The sequence below is a fragment of the Sceloporus undulatus genome, chromosome 11 (genome assembly GCF_019175285.1).
Source record: "Sceloporus undulatus isolate JIND9_A2432 ecotype Alabama chromosome 11, SceUnd_v1.1, whole genome shotgun sequence".
NCBI classification, from domain to species: Eukaryota; Metazoa; Chordata; class Lepidosauria; order Squamata; family Phrynosomatidae; genus Sceloporus; species Sceloporus undulatus.
The window spans coordinates 10419607-10440997 of record NC_056532.1 but is presented as its reverse complement, the minus strand read 5'-3'; the positions used below and the strand labels follow the sequence as shown (position 1 = coordinate 10440997).

At 43.0% G+C, this 21391-nt stretch overlaps 2 protein-coding genes across 14 annotated transcripts in view; both read right to left on the bottom strand.

The window, feature by feature from the left end:
* Nucleotides 1–21391, bottom strand: part of LOC121917114 (RNA-binding protein Musashi homolog 2-like) — a 911933-nt gene that overhangs the window by 436021 nt on the left and 454521 nt on the right. The window lies entirely within an intron of this gene.
* Nucleotides 1271–10709, bottom strand: LOC121917118 (RNA-binding protein Musashi homolog 2-like). Of its 3 annotated transcripts, none has more exons than XM_042442820.1 (6): nucleotides 10531–10709; nucleotides 9328–9368; nucleotides 8678–8759; nucleotides 7946–8030; nucleotides 5371–5444; nucleotides 1271–3142 (listed from the first exon to the last, which is right to left on the bottom strand). In XM_042442820.1, the coding sequence occupies exons 1-6, from the start codon at nucleotides 10584–10586 to the stop codon at nucleotides 3097–3099; spliced, it is 384 nt and encodes a 127-aa protein (XP_042298754.1). In that variant the 5' UTR covers nucleotides 10587–10709; the 3' UTR covers nucleotides 1271–3096. The 3 variants fall into 3 exon arrangements, with proteins under 3 accessions (XP_042298754.1, XP_042298756.1, XP_042298755.1); XM_042442821.1 differs by having other exon boundaries at nucleotides 3101–3142; nucleotides 5371–5449; XM_042442822.1 differs by lacking the exon at nucleotides 5371–5444 and having other exon boundaries at nucleotides 1272–3142.

Below are 21391 nucleotides of genomic sequence, written 5' to 3'. Positions count from 1 at the left end.
GAAATAAGACCTTGTTAAAACTGCTCTGGAAAAGGGATGCAAATGTATATTGCCTACCTTTGATGTCTTCTCTGTTATAAGTCTGCCTTCCTGAAGAGAATGTTGTGTAAGGAGCCAAGAGTGGGGCCTTCACAGATAAGGCCCTGCAACTAGCTTCTTCAGTAAGGCTTGGCAAGTATGGAAATGTATCTGTTCCACTAGGTTCTCTCAACTGTGGCGGATGACACTGCCATTTAGCCAGCCAACTAATTTTGCTAAGTTGACAGATCCTACCCATTTAATGAATGCTCATTCAGCTAGTATGTGGCCTCAGGGGTGGTTTGACAAAAGCAATCTAGACTTTTCCTTAAATACCAAGGAGACATAAATAGCCGAAGACATCGACTAGACTTGGCCACTACTTTGTATAGTAGTTACATTCTTTATTTTTTTTACTTCATGCAAACATTTTTATAAGCATCCTCATACAATCACCTATGAGGATATATATACTTGCAAAAAGGAACTGGATTCCCATAGCTTTTAGACTCTCCTCCATCCTCTTACATTCTTCGCTATCAAAATTCTACTGGTATTGAAAGTACCATCGTCCCAATGCCAGGTTAAAACTCCACTGAGAAAAACAGACATTTTAAAGCAGTGATTCCCAAACTTTGGTCCTCCAGGTGTTTTGGACTTCAGCTTCCAGAATCCCTGTCTGTTGGCCAAGGTGGCTGAGGCTTCTGGGAGCTGAAGTGCAAAACACCTAGAGGACCAAAGTTTGGGAATCACTGTTTTAAAGCATTATGGCAGTCTATTTGTTGGCTGCTTTGTTTCACCCCTTTGTTTGTATTGCATGTTAAAATGCTTTGCTTTCCGCTCTTTTGGTGCACTGCCCTGACATTTTAAAACAAAGGATGGGTTAAAAATACTTTTAACGACAACTGTGTTTACTTTCAAAGTGCTCACTTTTTTCCTCCTCTGTGTTGTACCCTTTATACCTAATATTGTGGATGTGCGTTAAAGTCACTAATGGTGACCCCATGAATTTCATAGGGTTTTATTAAGCAAGGAATACTCATTGGCCTGTTACAGACAGCCAAAATAAAGCTGCTTCGAGTCACAGTGGAGGTATGGTGTTTCATTGATGCATGCGTCCTAAGAGTCCAGAAGTCGTACCAAAGCCACACTCCAGCCCTAAGGACTAGAGCGTGGCTTTGGTGTGGCTTCTGGACTCTTAGGACACATGCATCATTGAAACACCATACCTCCACTGTGACTCGAAGCAGCTTTATTTTGGCTGTCTGTAACAGGCCTACGTTAGACAAAACAAACTGAAGTCCCTTAATTCCTAAATCAATCCATTCGAACAGATCCAGTTTGGACACATATTCTGTTGATGCCCTGCACTTGCAAAAGCAGCAGTGACTAACTAATTCGTGTATTTATCACCAATAAACCAGAGAAGCGCTTGTGCCAACATAACCTGGTGTAGTCTTGAGTATTATGAGCTATAAGTCATGAAGGACCGCTTGATGCTTTTCCTCGGGCAGCGAAATGTCTTGGGATGGCCCAGACTTGCATTACCACAGATGGACACTCTTCCCCTTAACAGATGGATAGAATGCAACATAAAAAACAAACCACCCCAGTAGATCCATGTAACTCTGGAAGCCATACGAATTCAAAAGGTTGTGCAGCTGAGATTCCTCAAAGTCAAAGGGGTGAGATGGGGGGTTATTTTTAAGGGACAGTGTCAAAGAGAGGTCTGTCAAAAATCTGGTTTACTAGCCTAGCAAAGACTCGAAGCTAGTAAACAAACCAAACTCATTCACTGCCTCTACTCATAAATTCTAAGAAAGTAAGGCCTCTGTGTTCCCAGGCGACGTTTCCAAATAGGCTGCACCAAAGCCAGCAATGTGCTTCGCACCTAGGCTGGACTTCCCAATACATTTACTGAAGCCCACATTGCTCCGGCTTTTCTCCCTAAGAAGATGGGATAGTGAGGAAGCTGTCTCAAATATAAACCCCCCTTGCAGATAGAAACTGTGTTCGCCTCCTTTTACCTTCCCTCCTGGGAAAAGCAGCCATGAATTTCGTGTCCAAATGGATTGATTATTCCCAACTGCCAGGACAGTCTGGAGGATGTGCCATTGGTGCTAGAAGTCCCAGTACTTACTGAGAAGAATGATTTTCTTTTTAAAATCAATAAATGGAAAAGGAAAAATTATAACAATGTGGAACAAATACTTCCGGTCTATGAAAGCCAAACACCAGCCCCATGCTAAGACAGAGCGAACCAATTTCAAAAGCTGGCTTCACAACAACCCTGGTACTGAATTTGTTTTCGGAGGTAGACCTCAGAGAAAACCTCTTTGGAACATGACTGACATGCCCTTGCAAGAGACCAAATGTATTACAACAAGGCAATCCAGAAGAAGAGGAAGAAGAAAGAGGAGGAGGAGAAGGAGGAGAAGGAAGAGAAAGAGAGAGGAGGAGGAGAAAGAGGAGAAGGCGAAAAAAAGAACACATCCCTTATCAACTCAAATTTAAGGCTCTTTGTTTCCACACTTGTCCTTTCCAAGCTTTCTCAGAAGAACCCAGATTTTCCAATACCAGCCAAACACTCATTTAACTCTACACTTTGTAAGCATAAAAAGCACTTTTCTGAAAGTTTTGCATTGGAGGCCAGAAATAAAACAGGGAAGCGGAAACATTTTTGCCCCAAAAAACATAGCGAGAAAGAGAGCACTGTGATCCCACACAGACATATCCATCAATGCGAAGAATTTTGTTTTAAAATGAACAATTTTAACCTCAGACGGAAGGACCAGGGCTTTACCGTTTCAGCCTGTCGCAGCTGCTCAACATAGCAATAATTTGGTTATTAGGATCAGAGAAAAGAGGGAGACAACTCTCTGAAAGCTTCTCCTAGCAGAGGCTCCATCATCCCAGAGACGACCCAGCAAGGAGATGGTTGCGCTGGAGACACAGTTCAACTCTCCAAAGGCTCTGAAGACACCAAAGCATGCTGGCCTCCAATCCAAGTCCATTCCTACCCCAAAACTTGAAAGCTGTGAAGCATGCCTTTAAATAAACATCATTGAGCCTTCTTTCTTACCTTAGGTTGAGCTCGTCGGGGAAATGCAACTTTAGGGTCAATCTGTGTTGGGGGAAAGAAAAAACGGAAAGCAAGGTTGACTGGTGCATTTTCCTGAATACGGCAAAATATAAAGAATAAAGCCCAAAGGTGTACACTGCCTGGTTAAAACCCTCATTTCTCAGGTATAAGAGTCTTGCAAAGAAAAAAAGCAGGTAATGAATGGAGAGGCTGGAGCAGACATGGAGTGAGAATGGCTAGGAAAGGGAACCAATGTACTCTTTGAGCTACCAGCAATATATTGCTAGATATATAGACAGGCATTATATAATGTCTATCTACAAACACTTTTGATTTTTCAGCATACACACACACAATCTTCAGGCTGTTTGTGTTTATTTTCTTTGGGGCTGTTAATGCCTCCACAGTTTAAGAGAGGTATTTATTAAAAACACACACACAACCCAGCAACTGCTGGTTTTAAATGACTTTCAGCTAAAGTGCCAGCAAGAAAAACTTTTCCTTTCCTTCTTCTGTGACTGTAGCCCCAATACAGCATCGAAGATGTGAAAAGACTGGAAGAACAGAGTCCCGAAAGTCCAGTGCTATCTTTCCTACAAAACAAAGTCACCTATTCAAATAGATTTTGGTAGGCGCTAAAACCATAATTTGTAGCTGCCACATAAATTAAAAAGCGATGACTTGTCAATGGCATATTGAGAATAAGAAAAAGGAATGATTCCCAAAGCTGCAATCCTAAACTCACTCGCTGGGAAGCAAATCCTACGGGTGAATTAACTCTCTGCTATATTTGTTTGGGACTCTGAGATGGCAGTCTTAAATCCACTGTTTGTCCGGATGCGCCTGAAATATTCTGGGATCACCCGATGTGAGCAAAATGCCGCTGCATACCTAGCATACCTTTATAACCTTCTTTTGCACAGATGGCGAAGTGGAACAGGGCAGAGAGAGAGGGACACATAGCACTGCTACATTATAAGGCAGTTGCTTTATACTTTAGAATTAATTGTAGCCAAAATAAATAAGCCTCTTCATGGTTTGGAACAGAGGCTTGTTGCTAAAAGTGTTTGTTGCCCTGTCAAGAAGTGTGGGATGTTAACAGAGCAAAACCCTACATACTTAAAAGTTATGTCTCAAGCAAATGGTTACAAGACTGCCGCCTCAAAGGATAATTTTATCAACCCATCCACTGTTTACATTCATTGCAAGAAACTTGCAGAGCTTGGGAAAGTCGTTTTGGGGGACTACAACTCCAGAGGTCCCAAGCCAGCATAACTAGGGCTATGGGACTTGTAGTCCATGAAGCACTGTTTCCAAGGACTGGTATTGGCTTCACCTAGATGCATAACCTATGAAGAGCTGGGCCTTCATAAAAGGTTTTGCTCAAAGGACCAAAATCAGCATCTGCTTCAGCACAGGAAGAAAAATATTTCCAAGCTGCATGCATTAAAAAGTGATGGCTTGTCAATGGCACGTCGAGGAGGAAAAAAGGAAAGATTCCTGAAGCTGCAATCTTAAACCCACATCCCACTTTGAATAAAAACTTTTTTTAAAGCCACCATATATCTGAGAAATGAGTGGTGTCTAACAGTTCTTGAAGCACAGAGAGAAAACTGACATTAACAACCTTCATCTAGGAAGCTAACCCTTTCAGAGAGATGAACATTATCTACATATGTATTCGGCACCGTCTAGATACTTTTTTCTACCAGAGAAATAACAACAGGTATAGATTTCCCATTATGCCTCTTCCGGAACAGAGGTGAGCAATGGCGAATGGCCACATTAACTCTCCCTGAAGTCCTAATGTAATTCTAGCGGTTGGTATTTAACATGAAGCTGGTGGTAGGAGACAAAATACAATCCGGCTGAAGCTGGACCAGTTGTTCATGCTGTCGCGCGGTGAATTGTCTTCCAATGGGAGAAATTTGGGTGAGACGTCCAGTTCCAGAAACACAGCACAGGAAGAGTGAAACTAAAAACAAAAAGATGCCCAGCCTTTGTATAGTTGGGAAAAGGAGCAAAATCATGCTTGGAAACTCTCCCCGCCACTCTCAAAACTGACACGACCCACATGGCAAATCCATACCTGTTGCATATCCCTGTCAACTATGTCGAGAAGAGCCAACAAGAAGGGAGAGAAAAAATGGGCGACTAGAAATAAAATGAGTTAGTCAGATAACAACGCTACTTACTGTATCTACAAGTCCTCTAGGAAGTGACTAATAATAATAGTAATAGGAACTATTTCTGATACGAGCAGCCATTACCTAAAAACCCAGCTTTTAACGTAACTGTAAACAAGAGCGGCGCCTTCCATGGCAATACCCAACCGAGCTGCTTCCTGCGCTGGACGTTGAAACAGAGTCAAAAGGCTAGGCGACAGAACTTAAGGACAAGAAACTATCAGAGGTCTAACAGAGCTCTTCTTGGCTTTTTGGCTCTGATTTTTAAGGGCAAGCCAACTCAAAAGGCCATATTGCAGAACCCAGGGAGGGCAGTTTTTAGCCTGAAAACAATGGTGCAGGCATGCCTCCGCTGCTTTCTTTGCACGGTCCTCAACCCCACATGCCCACATTAAAATGGCCATGGTATTTAGTGCATTCAGTAGTAGTGGCTCTTGAAGCTAAGCTTCATCTCTCCCACCTCTGTCTTCCCAATTTGAGATGTACGTTGTTGGAGGGCAAGAGCACACACCTTTCTTTATCACTTTGGGAAGGGCAATACACTTATAACAACACTGCATCAATAACAACAATACCTATGGATACGATCTAGAGAATAATTTTCACACATCTTTCTTATCACTTTGGGAAAATGCAATACACTTATAACAGCACTGCATCAATGATAATAATACCTACGAATATAATCTAGTTAATAACTTTCACACATCTTTCTTATCACTTTGGAAAGCGTAATACACTTATAACAGTAGTGCACCAATAATAATAATAATAATACCTATAGATATAACCTAGATAATAATTTTCACACATCTTTCTTATCACTTTGGAAAGCGTAATACACTTATAACAGTACTGCACCAATAATAATAATAATAATAATGCTTATGGATATACCATCTAGAGCATAGTTTTCACACATCTTTCTTCATCGCTTTAGGAAGGACAGTAGACTTATAACAGCACTGCAACACTAATAATAATAATAACAACAGCAATACCACCTATGGATATAATCTAGAGTATGATTTTCACACATCTTTCTTATCACTTTGGAAAGCGCAATAAACTTATAACAGCGCTGCATCTATAATAATAATAATAATAATAATATCTATGGATACGGGGCAGAGTATATCCAGAGGAATATAACTCCTTTTGTACCACTCGGATTGCCATGTTCAATGTGGCCAAAAGGACTTCCACCACCTGAGTTCTTTTAAAGTATATCTGGAGGAATATAACTTCTTTTGTGCCATGTTCAATGTGATTAAAATACTTCCTGAACATCTATTACATGCTGTTTCTTTCCACTGTTAAAAAACCCAAATTAGAGGTGTAAAGCTTGGAGCGCATTTGAATCTTATTACCTTATGCCCCGCCGCCCTTCTAGCTTTGCCACCCTGCCACTCCATCAAATAATTCAGGAATGTTTGTCCATGGGTAACATGCTCAGGCAGGCCCTCAGGATTGGGACAAAACATTATTAGAACTCAATCCAGAAAAACCCACTGAGGGAAATGAAAATCCGATTTATTCTCTTTATTTTAATTACAAAACAGCTCTTAGTAACAACAGAGCATAATCTCTCCGGCTCTTGAGTTCAAGGGGGCTCACACACAGACACCCCACATTGGCAAAGTGGAACACTGTCTTATATATCTTTAAAACTATCGCAATACCCATATTTAAAGCTAAATAATTCTAGGGATTGAATGGAGAGCTGCAGCAAACTTCTAGTTTCTCAGAAACAACCACAACCACCACCAACCCCACATAGAGGAAGCTAAGGCAGAAGTGACCTCTACCAGTGTCCTTTTCATTTTGCCTGCGCAAAAACTGACTAATGGAGTAACTTTAGCAGGAGGAAAACATCCCTTTCCGGCACCAAGGATCTGTTGAACTACTGGCGATTCAGGAGCGACTCATGCGCTCTTAAATCCAACTGGAATGTGTCTTTTCAAGCTGTTTCCAGCACTTTGAGTACCCTATGTGTATGATCCTTTTATACCTCACTTCTAGGGATAACTTTCCCCCATGTACTAGTTGTTTAGTCTCAGAACAACGTTTTACCAAAGGGAACTCCCTCTCCTTTTGCTCTGATAAAATAACTCCAAGGGCAAAAGAGAAAAAGGAAAAGAAAGGCGCAATGTAAGGCTACCTTTAACTGATCCTCAGAAAGATGTTACTTTGGCTGAGGTTATTTACTTTAAACCGGAGGAAAAGCAACATCCTTCTGAAACATCTGAGTTGTTTAAAACCCTTTTTTAACTTTATGCACTTTGCGCATGGAAGAGGAGTTTTTCAAGCTACGTACCTCAAGTACACAGCCTGGGTTTCAATATTTAAATGGCCCACAAGTTACTTAACACCGTGAAAACATTTCTTTCAAGCAAGAATAAACTCCCACGTTCAGCAACGGCAAGTTGTCGTGGGAGTAAAAAACCTGAACGGATCCCCCTACACTTTGTGTATCTTGGGCAGACCCAAGAGAGAGAAAGAGAAAGGGGAAAAAAAGGTCACTGTCTCTTTAAATGAGCCTGTCATAATATTGCAGGAAATAAAGGAGACATTAAACACACTCGCTCGCAAAAATACATCAATGCTACATCATATATATTGATATAGATATAGATATATTGATATATATTGAACTTACCGTCTTGGAATCTAATTCATGATGGGGTTGAGCTAATACTTTATCTACACTTGCCGGATCAGCGAAGGTAACGAAACCGAAGCCCCTGAAAGGAAGACAAAGAACAAGAAGCGGATGGGTTTTTAAGGAAAGGAAAAGGACGGTGGAAAGAAAAGTCAGCACTAAAAAGGGAAGCGGCAAGGGCTTCCTTCGACATTTGCTCTCCTCAACCCACCCTTAAATACACCTAAGGTCCAAGCGGATGGGAAGTCTTAACATATCAATACGTTCAATGTCCCATCCCCCATCCATCCTTCCCCATTCAATCCCTGCTTTGTTTGGTCAGGAAATTGGGGGGTGGGGGGGACTTGGTGGCATATAACCCTTTTTAACTTCAAAGGAGGGTTTTTTAAGTGAACCCCAAATCCTTTCTGCAAAAGAAAACAAAAGCAGAAAGTTTCAGGGACAAAAACAAGACATAGGTTCCCACCGACACAAATTAAATCGTGGCCACGTTTGTATGAATTAAGGCCGTTAGAAACTTCCAAATCAGAACTAGAAGTAGTTTGGAAGTTTCTATTCCTTACAAAAATGGAAAAAGGCCAAAAGAAAATGCATGCTTTCGGTGTTTGAACAGAGCCAGCCTTGCATAAAACACACAGACCCAGACAAAGGGAGGGGGAAACGGCATGAACTTGGGGCTCAAAAGAAGAAAGGACCTTGTGGTTTGGTTCGGTGTGTTGTGTTTTTTACCTGGAGCGCTTTGTGGTTGGGTCCCGCATGACCATACATTCTCGGATGTCTCCGAATTTGCTAAAATAATCTCTAAGGTTATCTGTAAAGGGGGAAAGAAAGGGAGGGAGAGAGAGAGAGAGAGAAAGAGCGTGAAAAAAGATGGGGGAAGAGAAGCAAATATATAGATACACACACACACGAATATATTTATTTTTCAACCATGTGTAATGAAGATGGGCCAAAGGAAAAATGAGAGGGGTGTACCTCAATTTTCCTTACAAGGAGGGAAAGGGGACCACACAACAACCTTTTCTCTATGCCTCCCCCGCCCCCCTTTTGTATCCAACCCCTTAAAAGTGCGCACGCAAATTTAAGGTCGAATAGAGGACTTCGGTTATTTGGAGCATATAAAATATCGCCTCTCCCTTAATGGTGCGCAAGGCTTGAAAACCCATGTGTCTGCCTGCGACGATGGAGTATGTGTCGAGGGGTGGAAGGCATAGAAAGAGAAAGGAAGAAAGGAGGGCAAACACCCCCCCCTTTTGAATGAAACTGACCTGGGATAACAACAAAGACCTATCAAAGGAGGCAGGGCTGAAAAGGGGGAGATGGGGGGGGTTGACCCCCACGCTCGCCCCCCCTCGCCCGAACGCCGACCCCCCTCTTACCTGGTGATGTTTGCCAACTCAGGCCGCCGATAAACATTTTGCTGGAAGGAGAAAACACAACAGAGTTAAGCACAGATGTCAGATCGGCCATTTTGACGTGTAACTTACAAAAGCTAAAAGGAAAAGGAGAGGTGGGGAGCGGAGTGGAGTGGGGGGGGGTTGAGGAAGAAAGAGGAGGAGGAGGAAAGGGTTAGTTGGAAGAAGAGGAGGCAAAGAAAAGATGGAGCCAAAGTGTGTGTATGTGGGGAGGAGGGTGGGGGTGCAGACCGAGGCAAGGTGAGTAACTCTGGAGTAAAAGAGACCCAAAGGGAAGCCGGCTTCTCCCTACCCCACCCCCCTATTTATCCCAGATTTGCAAAACAGTGGGAGATTTAATATCACACATACATGTAAAGTGGGGACACAAAAGGAATGAGTATTAGGTGCCTTCACATCCCTATCCATAGATAGCCAAGTACACTAACACCCCCAAATCCACCAGGAACAAGGAAGATCTTCATTGGGTTAATTGCAATTTCATTTGGGGTTGGCCCAATAAAGGGCTCCCCTACTTTAGGGTGGATCGGAGTGTTATTTCATGACCTTTGGGGTCGGCCCAATTAAACCATCCCCCTTTGGATAGATCTGGGTGTCATTTCCTTGCATTTGGGGTCGGCCCTATAAAGGCATTCCCTGCTTTTGGGTGAATTTGGGGGGTTACTGAATGGCATTTGGGGCTGGGCCCCAATGAAAGCATCCCATTTTGGGTAGGTTTAATAGCATTTAGGGTTGGCTCAATAAAGGTCTACTTTGGGTGGGTTTGGGGTGTCATTTCATGGCATTTGGGGGTTGGCCCAATGAAAGTCTCCCAGTTTGGGTCAATGGGCGGTATTCCTGAACGGTGTTTGGGGTTGGCCCAAGAAGGTGGATTTGGGGTGTTATAAAGGTCTCCCCTGGTTTTGGGGAGGCATGAGGTGTTGCTGAATTGTATTTGGGGTTGGCCCAATGAAGGTCTCCCAGTTTGGGGTGCTAGTGAATTGGGGTTGCCCCAAATTAAAGCCTTTCCCTACTTTTGGGTGGATTTGGGGGTGTTGTGAAATGGGTTTCTGGGGGGGGGTGTCAGTGTGTACTTTTATGATGAGAGCTGGGCAAAGGGGATGCATTTAAAGGGGAAGGGGCTATGTATTGGAAGGGGAAGGGGAGAGGGGATGGGCTCCAACTTACCCAGGGTCGTGCTGGGAGTCGTTGGGGGCTCCCGCTTGGCTCCCATCCGCCTCCATGGCTGCGATGGAGAAGAAGAAGCCTCAAAGGAACCAACCCCGAGGAGGAGGAGGAGGAGGAGGGAAAAGGCAGCAAACCCCCCCTTTAAAAAAGCAATACCCCCTTCACAATAACAATAACAACAGGAGCAGCCCCCCTCCCCTTCCCTCCCCCTGGTCCTTGCTTTCTTCTTCTTCTTCTTCTTCTTCTTCCTCCCTCTCTCTCTCTTTCTTCCTCCTCCTCCTCCTATTTATTTTGCCCTCCCCTGACTGAGAGAGAGAGAGAGAGAGAAGCCGGGGCTCCAGCCAGCTCCTGCCTTCTTTCCTTCCTTCCCCACGTGGGATCAGCTCAGCTTAGCTCAGCTCCAGCGCCTGCCTGCCTGCCTTGGAAGCTCCCTCCCCCTTCGCCTCTCGCTCTCGCTCCCCGCCGCGCACAGCCATCCTCGCTTCCCCCAGCAAAGCAGCCAGAGAGGCAGGCAGGCAGGCGACACAGCCAGACCTCCTCCTCCTCCTTCCTCCAAGAACGCGCCTGGGGCGGGGCTTTCGGAACGTAGAGTAACCCAGTCGCAGCACGTCACACCCCCGAAGCTCCTCCTGCTGCTACCGCTTCGCTTCTTCTCCTCTTTCTCCTTCTCTTTACAACGTCACGCTTCCCAAGCTCCGCCTCCGAATATGGAGTGGTCAATCCTGACAACGTCACGCCCCCGCGGGCGGGGCTTTTGGAACGCGGAGTGACCAATCCTGACAACGTCACGCTCCCAGGGCTCGTTCTGGGCGGGGCTTTCGGAACGCAGAGTGACCAATTAGCGGGACTTTTAGCTCCCCCCTCCTCCTCCTTCAGCGTTCTGGGCGGGGCTCTTGGAACGCAGGGACCAATTAGGTGGACGTCTTCCACCCCCCCAGGCTCCGCCCCCTCCGTAATCGAATATGTTCTGGGCGTGGCTTTGGAACACAGAGTGACCAATCCTAAGGACGTCACTCTCCCAGACTCCACCCCCTCCTCCTTCTTCTCTGAGCTCGTTCTGAGCCGGGGCTTTTGGAACGCAGAGGCTCCGCCCCCTCCTCATTCGAACGCGTCCTGGGCGGGGCTTTGGAACGCAGTGACCAATTAGGCGGACGTCTGGCTCCCAGGCTCCGCCCCCTAGCGTTCTGGGCGTGGTTTTAGAACGCAGACTGACCAATTAGCTGGACGTCACACCCCCAAGGCTCCGCCCCCTTCCTCCCTTGAAAGGAGCCAGTTGCTTGGCTTGTGTGCCCCTTGAGGGCCACCCTGAGAGGTTTTGGACTACAACTCCCAGAATTCCTGTTGGCCAAGCTGGCTGAGGCTTCTGGGAACTGTAGTCCAAAATACCTGGAGGAGCAAAGTTTGGGAATCATTGATCTAGCAGTCCAACTCAAATGATAGCCCTCCAGGCTTTGCTCAAAGGTCTTTAAATGAAGGAAAGTCTAACACAACTCCAAGTGGATGTTTTCCTATTGCAGAACAACACTTACATTCATTAAGTTCTTGCAAAAGTCTTTGGAGCAGTAATTTTAAGAAGCAGCTTTCTAATGAGTCCTGCCTTCTCAAAATATGGCTTGTACTCTTCCTCTCTTTCTACTACCTTCTTCCTTTCCTAGCATCATGGTCTCTTCTAGCTGTGGCTTCTCATGATGATTTTGTGACATTATTGCATGGCAAACAACAGCCACCCCTGAATATGTTTTGTGGAGTTGTGTTAACTTTTTGTGTTCTTTATTTATGCCAAGTGTAATCTTAACAGTCCCAAAGGGATCATCTAGTAGTCCAGCATTGAGGAAACGAGTCAGGAAACTGACAAGAGAATTAATGCAGTCGTTTGTATCCTGTCGTCGAAGAGTAAACACTTTAACAAGCTCCGGTTCCAAACTTATAACGTTCAACCAAATGTCAGACCTTTTTCTTCAGTCATTCAGACATCTAGTACACAATTATTCCTAATTAATTATCCCTAATTATTCCCATTTGCACTTTTCTTCAGTCATTTCAGACCTCCAGCACACAATTGTGAGAGCCATTAGGGCTGAAGGGCGGGATATAAATACCTAAATAAATAAATAAATAAATAAAATTATCCCTAATTATTCCTAATTAATTATTCCAAATTATTCATCTTGGCACTTTTCCTCAGTCATTCAGACATCTAGTACACAATTATTCCTAATTATCCCTAATTAATTATTCCTCTTTGCACTTTTTGCATCAGTTTCCACTTTCCCTCAAACATGGTTTCCAAAGTTGGCTTTTGCTTTTGCACATTTCTTCAGTCTTTCAGACATCCAAGTACACAATTATTGCTAATTAATTATTCCAAATTATTCCTCTTTGCACTTTTCTTCAGTCATTCAGACATCCAGTACACAGTTATTCCTAATTATTCCTAATTAATTATTCCAAATTATTCCTCTTTGCACTTTTTGCACCAATTTGCACTTTCCCTCAAACATGGCTTTCCAAAATTGGCTTTTGTTTTCTTGGGAAGCATCCTGTCAGCATTTCCTTACATTTACCCAAAAATTTTACCTCAGGAAATGCTTTTATTTTGTTTTGTTTTTCAGATTTAATTCTCTGCTTTTCATTTTTATTTCTGCTGGTTTCTCTATTAGTTAGGTGACTTAACCTACAACTTTTACCTCAGGGTCGCCTTATTATTACTACTTATTTTCCTATTTGCTTTGGTGATTTCCTACAGTACTCCAAATTTTTACCTCAGAAATCACCATTTTATTTCCTCCTTTCAAACTCTAGGCCTGATAGCTTCTTTGGGTTGTTTGAAATAAAATATAATATAAAATAAAATAAGTTTCTCTGGACTCCTGTGTTGTGTAATGCCGTTATTTTACCACCACTTTTAGGGTTACAGGCTGTATATATTTCTTTTTAAACTGTGTAGGATTCCTTTCCTAAGTATTCAAAATTGGGTCTTTTTCATGGTTACTTTATAATCCCTTATTTAACCACAACTTTTTTATGTTTACCTCAGGGATTCTCTCTATCATGGGAGAATAAGAATATATATATATATAAGAATATATATATAAGAAATAAGAAAGAACTGGGTTGGATGAATGCATAATTAGAGTAAAAAAGACATTTTAAGATTAGTTACTAAGGAATATAGATATGTATGTATGTAGAAGTGTGACTGAATATTGCAAAAATTAATAAAAATGATATACAGTGGTACCCCGGGATACGAATTGATCGCGTTACGAAATTTCCGGGATACGAAAAAGTTAGATTGGAAAAAACTGTTCCGGGATACGATATTTTTTTCGGGTTACGAAATTTTTTTCGGCGCAAAATTCAAACGCAAAGCGCGGCTAGCGGCTTTCCAGCGCTAACGGAAAGCCTTTTCGGGTTGCGAAATTACTCGGGTTACGAACGGAGCGGCGGAACGAATTAATTTCGTAACCCGAGGTAGCACTGTATATATAAAACTGTAGCACACCACTTCTGACACACAAAAGACCTCTTTTTGGCATTCCCTCAACCAACTATAGTGGGTCCTTATTATTTGTTTGTTTGTTTATTGGCTTTATATTCCTGCCTTCCCCCCCCAAAAAAAAATGGGGTTCAAGGCAGCTTTGGTTTCCTCTACTTTTGTGTGTTTTGTGTGCCTTCAAAGTCATTTCCAACTTATGGCAACCCTAAAGCCAAGGGGTTTTCTTTGCAATAAGAAATAATGCGTGTTATTGTTGTTCTTGTGTGCCTTCAAATCGTTTCCGACTTATGGCGGCCCTAAAGTGACCCTATCATGGGGTTTTATTGGCAAGAATTGTTCAGAGGAGGTTTGCCATTGCCTTCTCCTGAGGCTGAGAGAGTGTGACTTGCCCAAGGTTACACAATGGGTTTCCATGGCTGAGCTGGAAATTGAACCCTGGTCTCCAGAGTCCTAATCTAACACTCAAATTTATCACCATGTTTACCTCAGGGGTTGTTACACTGTGTGTGTGTGTGTGTGTGTGTGTGTACACACATTATATATAAACATTATATAAAATGTACCACTTTTTTCTTAAGTATTCAAATTGAGTCTTTCCCGATGTACTTAATAATAATTTTGTATGCATAGGGCCTTTGGGCTAAGCATTAAAAATGATTTATTGATTGGTTGATATTAATAATCTATTTTACCACAACTTTTTACCTCATGGATTATTACTTATCTATCTATAACACACCACTTCTGACACAACTTCTGCCAACTTTTCATACACACAAAGGCCTCTCTTGTGGGCCAAAAACAACCAAAAACCAGTGGGCCCTTGGTATAAATGGGGCTTTATTTTATGTCTAAACCAAAAACAGTGGTCTCTTGGTATCCCCAAGGCTTTATTTTATTTATATTTGTTTATTTATTGGGTTTATCTCTCTCCCAAAATGGGGTTCAAGGTGGCTTTGGTTATCTACGGATAACAAAATCCACAGACGCTTGAGTCTCATTGCATACAATGGTCATAATAAAATGGCATCCCTTTATATTAAATGAGTATGTTAATGTTAATGAGTACATATTTCCTAATGTTTCCTTCTTGTTTCTCCTGTTAAACAACACAACTGAAGCCCCTTAAGACATTTGCTATTATTCACACACACACACACAGCCAAAATTGTCAGCAGTTGGGAATTCTGGGAAATGAAGTCCAAAAAACATCTGGAGGACCAAAGTTTTGGAACCACTGGTTTAAAGAAATATCTTGGTTTCCTGGATTGCAATGTACGCTGCAGAAATAATGCAGTTTGACACCGCTTTAACTCAATGCAATGGAGTCCTGGGGTTTCCGGTTTTGTGAGATGTTTTGTTTTGGTCTGGCACCACAGCAAACTACAAATCCCAGAATGCCATAGCACTGAGCCGTGGTGGTTAAAGCGGTACCAAACTGCACTAGGAACCAGCATAGTTATCTGAGAGCATTGGGACTTAGGGTTCAATTCCCTCCTCGGCCTAAAACCCACTGCAGAAATAATCCAGTTTGAGACCGCTTTAACGGCCCTGGCTCAATGCTAGGGAATTCTGGGAAGTGTAGTTTTGTGGGAAATTTAATCCTTCTCTGTCAAGAGAACTCTGGAGCCACAAGATTCCTAGTCTTCCTTAGCACTCAGTCAGGGAAGTTAAAGTGGTCTCAAACTGAATTATTTCTGCAGTGCGTTCTGGACTTGGGTGGTCTTATAATTATATAATAATCTTGGGCAAGTCACACACTCTCAGCCTCAGGGGAAGGCAAAGGCAATCCAAGAAATCCCAAAAGAGAACCCCATTATCGAGTCGCCTTAGGGCTGCCATAAGTGGGAAACATATAGGGACCCAAGGCAGCTCATAGAGTTTGAAAACATTACAAAATACATAACCCATGGCTTTCTATTGATTTCATTTCATTTCATTTTCTCACTTTTTCTCCAAAGGGACCCAAAGCAGCTCAGACAGTTGCAAACATTACAAAACTTGAAGGCACCCAACAACAACCATACACTGCATTGTTTTTCCATATTGCAGATGCAGCCCTGGATGGAGAGAAGCATGAAGTCCCTCCATTCTGTGCACCTTCCCTCCTTCTCTGTTCGCATATGGCCCTGGAACATAAAGGGAGCACTCCCCACCAATTGCATCCTACCGCTCGACTTTTCTCTCTCTTTCTAGTACTTTCTAGTTCTCATTTTAAACATAATCGCATTGGCTTGAAGTGGTTATAGTGGTGGGTCACAACTGCTCAAATGTCTCCCCTAAGACCTGATCCCATGCGCCGCTCCGCAGGGCTCTGGCTTTATTCTCGGCAGGGACGATTTCGCTTGCAGCTGATTTCTGCAAAATGAAGGAAACCTGAAAGGGTCTCTCGGTGCTTTAATCGGAAAGCCCCCTTCCCCTGTTTTGTCTTCGCTTTAAAATCTCATTTTATTCCCTCACCTTCTTCCCCCACCAAAATGAAATAATAAAAATTACTTGCAACTTCAAATGAGGGAGAAATCAGTATTTGGAGCATCTTTGGCATAATGCCACTTCAAGGTCAAAAGAGGACATTTTGGAAAATATCTGAATTCTCTTGTGCTTTGAGACGATATCTATTTGCCTGATGCAAATATTTTGGACCACTCTCGATATTACAAATGCGAGGGACATACCTTGCATGCTTATCAATCATTCATTAAAGGGAGGTACAGCAAGGAGAGCATGCGGCTGCAATCCGAAAGCATATTTATTAAACAAGAGGATGCACCTTTTTTTTTAAATACAAGGATGCCTTTTCCTAAGAAGGCATGTTTGGGATCAATAGTGCAACTAGGGCAGGACTTTGGAGACGAAACCTATAGCCCCGTTGCCCTAAGGGCACCCCAGATGTATCACCCGGAAAGCGGAAGGTGATGAACTAAACCAAGCACCCAGATCTCATCCCAACCATTGCAGGCGCCTTGGGTCAGGACCCACTTTGGGAGATACTGCGCTACTCATTAAAACATCATTTTTTACATTTTAAAAACCATGAAGTTGGCAGCATGAGCTTTCGTGGACTTCAGCCTACTTCCTCAGATGCTTTCGGAGTCGAGGAAAGCTCATGCTGCCAACTTCTTTCTTTGAAAGAAAGCCTTCCATCCTTTCGTAGGTCAGTAAAATGAAAGAAGACTAACCTTGAGTTAGTCTCAACGTTTGAAAGACTTGAGTTAAGTCTCAAAGGTGTACAAGATCTCTCTACAGTACATCCCGATTCTACAGACTAACATGGCTATATCTTTGAAATTAAAAACCATGTTATATTCAGCAAGAATAACCACAGCCAAGAGATGGGAGTCACATATGGATGGGGTTACAAAAATTACATGATACTAGAGAGATGGATATAGACTATCACAAACATTAAATGTCAATGTTAAAAAATGCAAACATCAGGGGGGGGAAATGGCAACCAGTCTTAGAGTATCGGAAGGAAAAATGGGGAATAGATACACAATGAGAAATAAGGGTTTCTAAGGTTAAGGTGCGAAGGTTAAAAATACAAGTACGTACTGATGAAACTAAAATTAGAGGTACGCTCATCCCTCCACATTCATTGAGGTTAGGGGGCACAGGACCCCCGTGAATGTGGAAAGACCGCAAATAACAAAAGTACTATGGTTCTACCTGAGAGAACACCCATCTAAGAATCTCTAAGACCTCCAGTGCAACTCTGTGGTCAACATCTGCCAGACATTGACCATAGAATTGCGCTTGAGGACCTACAAAAGCCTAGCGGAGTGTCCTCTCTAGGAATCTCTAGGCCAGTGATGGAGAACCTTTTACAGACCAAGTGAACAAATTGCAACCCGGACCCCACTTATTTATTGCAAAGTGCCACGTCTCTCTGGCTTTCTAGTAAGAAACTCTGCCAAACTCTGTGCTGGGGCGACAGCATGTGTGCCCACAGAGAGGGCTCCGAGTGCCACCTCTGGCACGCGTGCCATAGGTTTGCCATCACTGCTCTAGGCCCTTCAGTGCAACTTTTGGTTAAAGTTGACCATAGAGTTGCGCTGGAGGACCTAGATATTCCTAGAAAGAACATATTAATAAAATCCATGAATAATCAAAGTTGCAAAAGTCAAAGCCGCAGTTGTGCGGGACAAGTGTATATACGTGTTAATTTGGAGAAATGTCCAAACAGAAGTGTGTCTCGAGAGAAATATGTAAGACTGAATACAGATCTAGACAGATAAATAATACACACAGGAAGGAACAACAAAGAGTAAGAAGATTCAAACGGTACACAAAGATGTAAAGCAACAGATAGACAAAGAACACAAAAGTAGCATGCGTTTCATTTCTTTTATACTGTAGTTTTGCAGATGGATGAAATACCTACAGTAGAGGAATGTAATGGCTGTAACGTAACATGAGGTCTGCGTAGCTCAAGAGAATCATCTACTCAGAAGGCTGAAGAAATGGAAGTCAACGAAGAAGAAGAAAAAGACGCAATCATAGAATTATAGAATCATAGAGTTCGAAGAGACCACAAGGGCTTTCCAATCCTATCCCTTGCCATGCAGGAACTCTCAATCCGTCACCTGATTGTTGCAGAGCGAAATATAAAGCATTTTGTATTATTACTATTTGATACGGTTAAAACTTGAATAAAAAGAAATTGAATGATTAACAGAATACCCTATCTATTCAGCCTCAGTTATACACACTCAAGTGTGGCTCAGCTCCTTGATAAAGACTCCGGTCAGTATTCATTTTCAGTACTGGAGTTTGAGGTGATATTTATTTCCCATCGGAGGGAGGCCTTTGTGACAACCTATGGATCTTATTTCTTTCTTTCTTTTTAAGTAACTTTCCACGGAGGTTGTTTGGAGACAGAGAAAAGGGAAGGGAAGTAAGGTTTGCCTTGGTTCCCTTTTAGTTCAGTCTCACTCACAACTGTGCTCCCCGAAAGACTACCCGCCTTGAAACCCGTTGTGGAGAAAGGCGGAATATAAATCCCGGAAATCAAATCAAATAGGAGGAAAACGGGGGACAACAAAGGCAAAACAAACCTTGCATAGAAAACCCTGACGCCTTAAGGTCGCCACACGTCGGAAGTGACTTTGAAGACACACGATAGCAAAAATTTGCAGTTTAATTCTGAATCCGTAATTTAATTCCGAATATATTCCAAAAGCAGGCTTTTTAAAGGCCTTGCTGAAATCTCCGTTTGGCTCTAGCCATGCATAAAGAAAGCCAGTAGTGGTTTCTTCAGCCAAAACAGTGGCAATCCAGCTATTGGCATCAGACTTGTATAGAGATAATGCAAATAACTATCTGTAAGCCACCCTGAGAGCCTTTAAGGCTGAAGAGCGGGGTATAAATACCATAAATATTAAATAATATGGAAGGTAGACTAGGTTTTGGAAGAAGTGGCTTTTGGACTTTTTGATACTTCCATTCCTAGCCGTAACAGAAAAGCAAAACTATTTATTTGAGCGTTGGGCTTAACTAAATGACCTCCAACTCTCCTTCCTAAATTTAAACTGTGCTGCAAAATAATGCGTTTTGGCAGAGCTTTAATTGCCGTGGCTCAATGCTATGGAATTGGGGGATTTGTAGTTGGGTGGTGCACCAGAGCTCTCTGATGGAGAAGGCGAAATATCTCACAAAACGCCAAACATCTCACAAAACGCCCCAAAGCCTAGAAGTTCTTAGAGAAAATACGTAATCCCACAGCAGTGAGCATAGTTAAAGTGGTTTCAAACTATGAAGTCGAAGGCTTTCATGGACGACATCCATAGTTTTTTGTGGGTTTTTTTGGGACTATGTGCCATGTTCTGGAAGAGTTTATTCCTGATGTATATATATGCCCCACTCACTCCCATGCCAGCACTCTCCGAAGACGCCATCCAAAAATGCCGGCGAAACGTCAGGAATAAACTCTTCTAGAACATAGCCCCGTAGCCCAAAAAACCCATATAAAAACTATGGTGTCAAACTGCTTTGTCTCTGTAGCGCAGAACAGACCCGAAATTATGATTCTGTTACTCGCATAGCACTTCTTTAACTGCAGGCACTGAACCCATAAAAGGTGGGCACACGCATAAGACCCACGGCGCCAACCCTTTCCTCTAGCGATCTCTCCTTGTGCCCACTCACCCCTTGCCACGCTTGGCTCTCTCCTAGTGGAAGGCCTTCTGGGAGTTATACATATTTATCATATTAGAATGATTACATAAGGAAGCAAACAAGGCCTGTCTGAAAGGAAAAAGCAGCGGAATAGGAATGCAAAGTACCAACCCCGTGGCAGAGCCTGTCGCTTGAGGCACTCTGGCCTACATTTTGCAGGGATATCCGTTCGTTCGTGCCAAGCAAACACCTTCACGTCTCTAAGAGGCGCAACACGACAGGAGCAGATCGTGAACTCTGTTCGGTTTTAAGATACCTGCTCATTTCTCTATGGGGCGTTTGATCGTCTTAAGGGGGAAAAAGCACTTTATTGTTAATTTATTTTTATTAAGTACATGCTAAATTTCACTGTTAAGGTTGTCTACAAATCCCACATTGGCACGAAGCAGTCTTCGGCGAGAGAAACTACACAACCTCTGGCTGCCTAATGCAATCCCAAGAGGCCTCCAAAATGAGAAAGGAAAGTTCTTCACTGAAAGGATTAAGTCAATTCTTTTATCCATAGAGCTTTCCAAACCTGGAGGCAATGTATCTGCCAAGGTGCACATAATACAGGAAGGATTGGGGGGTTCTTCAAAGTTGAGCCTCCCCAAACCTTCTCTCCAGATGTGTTCAACTACATCTCCCAGCATCCTCCGCCATTACAGCCAATAGCCCTGCTGACGGAGTCAGTGGTCCCTCCATATTAGTTGGGGTTGGGGTTGAAGTATCCCTGTGAATGGGGACTCTTTTCAGATCCATCTTGACAGCTTTTTTAAGGGTGTCTAAGCTAGTAATATGACAGAAATTGACCAGAGAATCACGTTGGAGGACCTACAAATGCCTAGAGAAGTGCTCTCTTTAGGAACATCTAGGTCCTCCAGCACCACTCTATGGTCAATTTTCAGCAGCATTGCGCTGGAGGACCTAGAGATTCCTAGAGAGAACATATTAATCAGAACCGCAAATAAACACATCCGCGAAAGTCGATTCCGCAAATGTGGAGGGCTACATCTGAAGAGTATCAGAGATGGGGGAAGCTGATCTCCCTCGACGCTGCTGAAAAACGATGAAACTCTGCAATCAATGAACACATTGACATGGGAGGCCTGTGACTGTGATAGATTTGTGACACACACACCCCCCCCATAATTGACAGATTTTTAACTTTGACTTTGGAGACTAGGGTTCGATTCCCCATTTGGC

Bases quoted from the DNA above. Each gene is read 5' to 3' on its own strand.
- LOC121917118 (XM_042442820.1), bottom strand. From the start codon at position 10,586: ATGGAGGCGGATGGGAGCCAAGCGGGAGCCCCCAACGACTCCCAGCAC. The intron at 9,369-10,530 runs GTAAGTTGGAGC...TTCTCCTTCCAG, and splicing joins GACTCCCAGCACGACCCTGG to CAAAATGTTTATCGGCGGCC. The intron at 5,445-7,945 runs GTAAGTTCAATA...CGTCCAGCGCAG, and splicing joins ATGAATTAGATTCCAAGACG to GAAGCAGCTCGGTTGGGTAT.